The sequence below is a fragment of the Alexandromys fortis genome, unplaced genomic scaffold (assembly GCF_014885135.2).
Source record: "Alexandromys fortis isolate MF-2015 unplaced genomic scaffold, M_Fortis_MF-2015_v1.1 scaffold_29, whole genome shotgun sequence".
In the NCBI taxonomy this organism is placed as follows: Eukaryota; Metazoa; Chordata; class Mammalia; order Rodentia; family Cricetidae; genus Alexandromys; species Alexandromys fortis.
In genome coordinates, this window is record NW_026067891.1 from 5,901,649 (window position 1) to 5,907,981 (window position 6,333).

General features: G+C 44.4%; 1 protein-coding gene across 1 annotated transcript in view; it reads right to left on the bottom strand.

The window, feature by feature from the left end:
* Trap1 (TNF receptor associated protein 1) overlaps positions 1-6,333 on the bottom strand; it is a 29,382-nt gene that overhangs the window by 22,412 nt on the left and 637 nt on the right. Inside the window, exon 2 of the mRNA XM_050136163.1 lies at positions 414-578. Within this exon, the coding sequence (XP_049992120.1) occupies positions 414-578 (165 nt within the window). The remainder of the gene's footprint in view (positions 1-413; positions 579-6,333) is intronic.

Consider the following 6,333-nt stretch of genomic DNA (forward strand, 5'->3'; position numbering starts at 1 on the left):
GCCACAGAGAGGGTCATGTGGGAACTAAGGAAGGGTCCAGTAAGAGGGAGGCCGGTTCCCAGCGTGTGTGGTGGGGAATTTCAAGTTAGCTTCAACTACCAGGTTCTACAGTATATTCTCCAAAAGAATGTGCTCTAATAAATTATTCAAAAAGCAAAATTATAAGAAAGCCTCACTTGTCAACATCAACAGTTCTGTCTGTGTTTCCATCAAAAGCCAGAGGTGGAGCCCTCAGGCCTGAAAAGCGCCTTCCCGCCCTACATCAGTGATTACTACCAGATGTGTCATTCAGTGCCGGTCGGCCACTTCTCCGGGTGTCCACCAGAGGGGGCCAACCACATCAGGTGACAGTCAGGAGCTGCAGGAGTTGAGATGGTGAACTGGTCCCAGAAGAGCCAAGTCTCTAGGCTTACCCTGCACAGCCTCGGTGCTGCTGATGATGGAGTGCAGGACCTCCTCCTTCTTGTCCTCGGCTGCATGTGTGCTGTATAACTGTCCTGCAGAGATCCTTGAAGTCAGGCTTTGTGCAGAGCCCGTAAACTGGACTGTGGTTCTCTGAAGGTGCAGAACTGGCTTTCCTGAAAAGACAGTTGTGAGAAATGAATGGGAATTTTATTGTAAGGTGGATGCCCCAGCTCACTCACACTGCCTGTAGTGGAGACCAAAGACTAAGGCCATCCCATCCTTACGAGAATGGAGGCACAGTTGTAACTACGGAGCAGGCAGTCACAGTGGCCTTCCCTCACATGCTGTCAAATGGAATTTACCAAAAGGTTGGTCTATGTTTAGCCAGGAAGGGACTCAGAACTGCCTTTTTTTTTTCTTTTTTAGATTTATTTAATTATGTATACAGTATTCTTCTGTCTGCATGTATACCTGCAGGCCAGAAGAGGGCACCAGATCTCACTACAGATGGTTGTGAGCCACCATGTGGTTGTTGGGAATTGAACTCAGGATCTTTGGAAGAGCAGGCAATGCTCTTAACCACTGAGCCATCTCTCCAGCCCCTCAGAACTGCTTTTGTAACTTCCTGGCAAGCCTGGTGGGTCCTGAAACCTCTAGCATAGAACTAGATGTTAGGTGTCTCCACTTGGTGGGATCAGCCTAAGCCTTCACAGCCACAAAAACCTAGCAGACGCTGTGCTTCAGCCAGAGGCATGGACCTGGTCTCTATCTCTCAGCAACCAAGGGCCAAGTCAGTAGGCATCCACCAAGTACACTAAGTCTTCAAGACAGTATGGACTGAAAGGACTTGAGACCCTCCTGCCAGCTACTGCTCACCCTTAATTCTAATACAAGTAAGAATAAAGAACATCCAGAAATGAATAGTTTTTAAAAACAAATATAGCTGGGCAGTGAGGTGGCTCAGCAGGTAAAGATGCCTGCAACCAAGGCTGGCGACCTGAATTCAATCCCTAGAGCCCACATGATGGAAGGAGAGAACCAACTCCTGGAAGCTGTGCTCTGACCTCAACACATGTGCCACAGCACACAAATGCCCAAACATGCAAATCTAAATGTAACTATCTTTTTTTTACTGTTTTAAATAATGACTATGAGTGTCTGTGTGTGGGGTCTCTGAAACACCATAGTGGGCAGAGTAAAGATCCATGAGGGGCAAGACGGAAATCCAGTTCAACACGACTCCGTAGCCAGTGCTGGTTCAAACTTGTAGAGTCTGACTGTGGCAGTCTATTGCAGGCACAGTTAAGTACAGTAGTTGGGGAGGGTCTCCTGCTGTAACAATCCCCTGTGCACAGCGAGGCATAATCACATCAAAACCCTTCTCAAGCACATGTCACTTTTCCCATGGAGATGTGTTCTCGAGACAGGCTGCATGGGTTACCTTAGGGCCCTGGGGAGGATCCGCTGTGGTCTTGGTCATACAGTACAGACAGTATAGTGGTCATTCGAGTATATTCACCTCTGGTCCTGGTTGTGGCAGTATGGGGGACCCCCTTGCCATACAGATAACAGAAAGGTCACCTAAACTACCAGCCACCTCCAGTCCTGCTGGTGGGATCTTAGTATGACCTGGCTGTGCAGATAGGTGCAGATCACAGGGCTACTGACCTCAATTCCAGTCTTCTGTGTGGAAAAGCAGGCTATACATCTTTTCCTTTGAAAAGACAACTCTGCATGTTTAACATTCTGAGTTTCCCTAGTGCTCCCAACATCTGTGTATGAGTTATGTGCACATGAGTGTATGTTCCCAGAGGCCCTCTGGAACTGCCACAGGTAGGTGTGCTCGGAAGTGAACTCAAGTCCTTCGCAAGAGCAGTAAACACCCTTAACTGCTGAACCACCTCTAAAGACACTTTTTTTTTTTTTTTTTTTTTTTTTTTTTTTTTTTGTATCTTAGAGCCATAGTAACGTAAACAAGCTACTATGCCAATAGACACAGTGAAGCCCAGCAGCCAGGGAGCTCACACATCCCTGGAAGATGTGACCAGTGAGGCTGTGCATGAGAACTTCACTCAGTGTGGTAGGTTTAATGAAATAATCCCATAGGCTCAAGAGACAGCACTATTGGGAAATGCAGCTTTGTTGGAAAAAGCCCACTGGGGGTGGGCTTTGAGGTCTTAGAAGCTCAAGCCAGGTCTAGTGTGTCTCATTTTTCTCCCACTGCCTGATGATTCGGATGTAGAACTCTCAGCTAGCTCTCCAGCACCACGCCTGCCTAGGTGCCACCATGCTTTCCACCATGACGACAATGGACTAAACCTCTGAACTGTAAGCCAGACCCAATTAAATGTTTTTCTTTATAAGAGTTGCTGTGGCTGGGCAGTGATGGCGCACACCTTTAATCCCAGCATTTGGGAGGCAGAGGCAGGCGGATCTCTGTGAGTTCGAGACCAGCCTGGTCTACAAGAGCTAGTTCCAGGACAGGCTCCAAAACCACAGAGAAACCCTGTCTCAAAACACCAAAAAAAAAAAAAAAAAAAAAAAAAAAGAGTTGCTGTGGTCATGGTGTCTCTTCACAGAGAAGAGAAATCCTACCTAAGACACTCACGAAGAATGGGGTTTGCTGGATCCTTCCTTGAAGAACCTCTACAGAGATGTAGAACCTGTAAGAACCTCACTGCTATAGGCTACAAACAGGAAGACCACAGTATTGAAAAACATTGTCAAAGACATGGAAGGTACATCACCCGTCACTCAGGTACAGGCCATGTAAGCACAAGGGATAAGGAAAGAAACAGTGCGCCTCTCTCCTACAATGGTCAGAAGCTGCAGTCCCCTGTGAGTAGACTCGGTAAACATGATATGAATTTACAAGTAATTAGTTTTCCAGCATGATTTTAAAAATGGTTTTGAAGATGACCATAATATGTAAAGCCCTCACCAGAAATGCCAATTTTTACTGCAGGTCACAAAGCTAACCTCTACAAGGATTGCACACACACGCTCAGCTCGGTAAATCTATTCACCAGTCCAGTGCCAAGTCTGAAACTGTCCTGGGTACAGACTGACATCAAGCACACTAACACACTGTGAATGAGTCTGGGGGAAGGGCTAGGACCTGCAGCGCTGCCCTGGAGTGCAGACACCATACAACCATGAGATAGATCCCTTGTTTGTAGAGCACAGTGTGTGCCTGTGTGGGTGCATTTCCTAACCCTGTCTACTGACTGATAGACAGATCCACCCTGGGAGCAACAATCGCTATAGGCTAGGAGGGCCTTCTTAACTGTCTAGCAGTCACTCCTGAAAGCCCCTTTCTTAGAAACGCATCAGTCTTGGGCAAACTGGAATTATTCTGTCATCCCCAAATAAAAGGAAAAAGTGCTCTGTGTGATGGCACACAGGTGAGCCTGGAACTCTGTGGTGCCAGACTCAGCAACCTGAAGGTTCTTTCAGTGATAGAGCCTTGGGATGATCTGAGCAAAAACAATAACACTGACTACTACAGACTTCAGTCTAGCAAATACTAATCCATTCTTTAATGTACAGGGAGAAGGAAAACTGCCATGGAACAACAGAAAACAAATATATCTGTGGCAGACAGAAATTACTGACAGATGTCAAAAAACAACAACTACACAATATTCATGCATCCTGAAAAACCATTTACTGATTTCAAAGAGAAAGTCAGTAATTTTACTGGGGGCAGGGAAGGCTAGATTCCTTTAGTTAAGTAACTCCCACATAAGAGACTTGCCAACATCATAGTGTATCACACCATCCTTCCTCTGGTATCTTTTTGCCAAAACTGCATCTCTATCTAACCATAAGAAAATGTTAGACAATCCCTAATCTGATAGACAGCCTAGAAGATCACTGGCTGGAATCCTAGACAGACAGACAGATTGACTGAAGGGAGCTCAGAGAGAACAGAAGGCAGAGGAGAATACAACCAAAATCAGGAATACAGGATCAAGAGTCCAAGGAACAGTTATGTTAACAGTTATGATGCCCACAGTTAAGACAAAACGGAACTAAGAAAAAAGGTTCATCCAGCAGTGGTAATTTGACAGCAATAAGTGTATGGTAGAAGAGAGGCCATGTCTTTATTCTGAAGATAAAAGCAGAGGACACAGTACACAGTACAGATGAGATGAAATGTTCTGCCGTCACAGGGCCAGCTGTGAAGGACTGTGCAAACCTGTGGCCCAGAATTATACCCAATCCAAACAGTCCTGCATGATCTTCCTGTGTAGTTTGTAAAATATATCTATTAAGAAGTCTTTTCCAAAAAAATGGGAGGGGAGCAGATCTGATTCCAGGTTAGCTAAACTTTCTGTGACTTGAAGAATAAACCAGCAACTCAATATAATATCTGAACAAGACACTAAACAACACCAGCTGCACAATATTGGCTTCTTCTGCCTACTGTTCACAGAAATCTTTTCCACTATGAATTTCCTATGGTACTCATTTAAAATTAATGTTGTGTGCTGGTTTGGACATTCTTTTTATTAATTTGTTAATATATAATTTCTCACCAAATCACAACAGGGACAAGTTTTCATTTCCTAGTAACAAATTCTTATAAGCCAAAGCATCTACGATAAAAGCAGATTTTTCTTCAGCCTGAGAATATAAACCCAGTAGTCACTATGTTCCATCAGAAGCAGGTTTTGGTCCAGGGGCATAGGGCGCCCTGTAGAGGTTTTTCAGACTAGCTTTCAAGAGGAAAAAAAAGTCACCTGACCACAGAAGCCACTCAAGTAAGCTACACAGGAGCTGTGGGCTTCAACTTCAGAAAGGTTGCCCAGCTTTCCTCCAGATCTCTCACTGTTCTTACTAGAGCTCTGATTCATAACGGCACCTCAGAGGTGAAAAGTGTTGTAGGTTGTGAGATATGTTGATGTTTTCTGGAGTTACAAATCTCAATCAGAAAATCAATCAGTTAACAGCAGGAGGTCCTGGAGGGCTGATACAACATCAAAGCAGACCGAATCGGAGCTTTAATGAAGTAGCAAAATCGCCAATAGAAAATGTATACTAAGTAAATGTTTTCTCTCCCTAAAACAGACCCAGGGAAATCCCAGTCGGTGAAAAGCAGCACCAAATTTTGCAGATTAGCTTCCATGAGACCCTGGAGTCAGCCTTTGTGAACAGACTGGGCCAACTAGCCAAGGCTGAGAAGGTGTTTGCAGAGCATTATGCAAGGATACAAAGAAGAAATCTTAGAGAAGATACCAATCCAGCCTTAAACAAGGTGTCGTCTATAGTGGGTTCTTTTTAGTATTCTTGATGGTGCCGGGGACCAATTCAGGGCCTATGCAAACCAAGCACAAACTTTATATGACTGAGTTACACACTGGCCCTTGGGGCACTGTTTGTTTTGTTGGGTTTTTTTCTAAGACATACTCAAATGTTGGAGAAGATACTATGGAATAGGCAGTTTTGGTATGAGGATTCATACAATGACAAAAAGTATTCTGAGCACTAGGCACGTTGGCACAGGCCTTTAATCCCATCACTCTGGGAGGCAGAGGCAGACAGATCTGAGTTTGTGGCCAGCCTGGTCTGTGTAGCAAGTTCCAGGCCAGCTACAACAGTGAAACCCTGCCTCAAAATTAAACAAACAAACAGATAAATAAATTTAGACACAATTTGGCAAAATCAGTTAACAAAAAAGTCACTCTGAAACATCAATTCTAAAACCGATACATGTGCCTAAAGATTAAACACTCCTTCAACCTTTACCACATTGTAACAGTTTTTGATAAGCGCTACAGAACTCAGTAGCCGAAGGAAAGCCGGTATATGTTAACGTGAGAAGTTGTGGACGGAATGTTGGAAAGCTTGGAGATTCTTCAGCACAATTCATATTGGGCTTGGGCCCTTTTTTTTAAATAGTTGTAAACACATATACTATATATA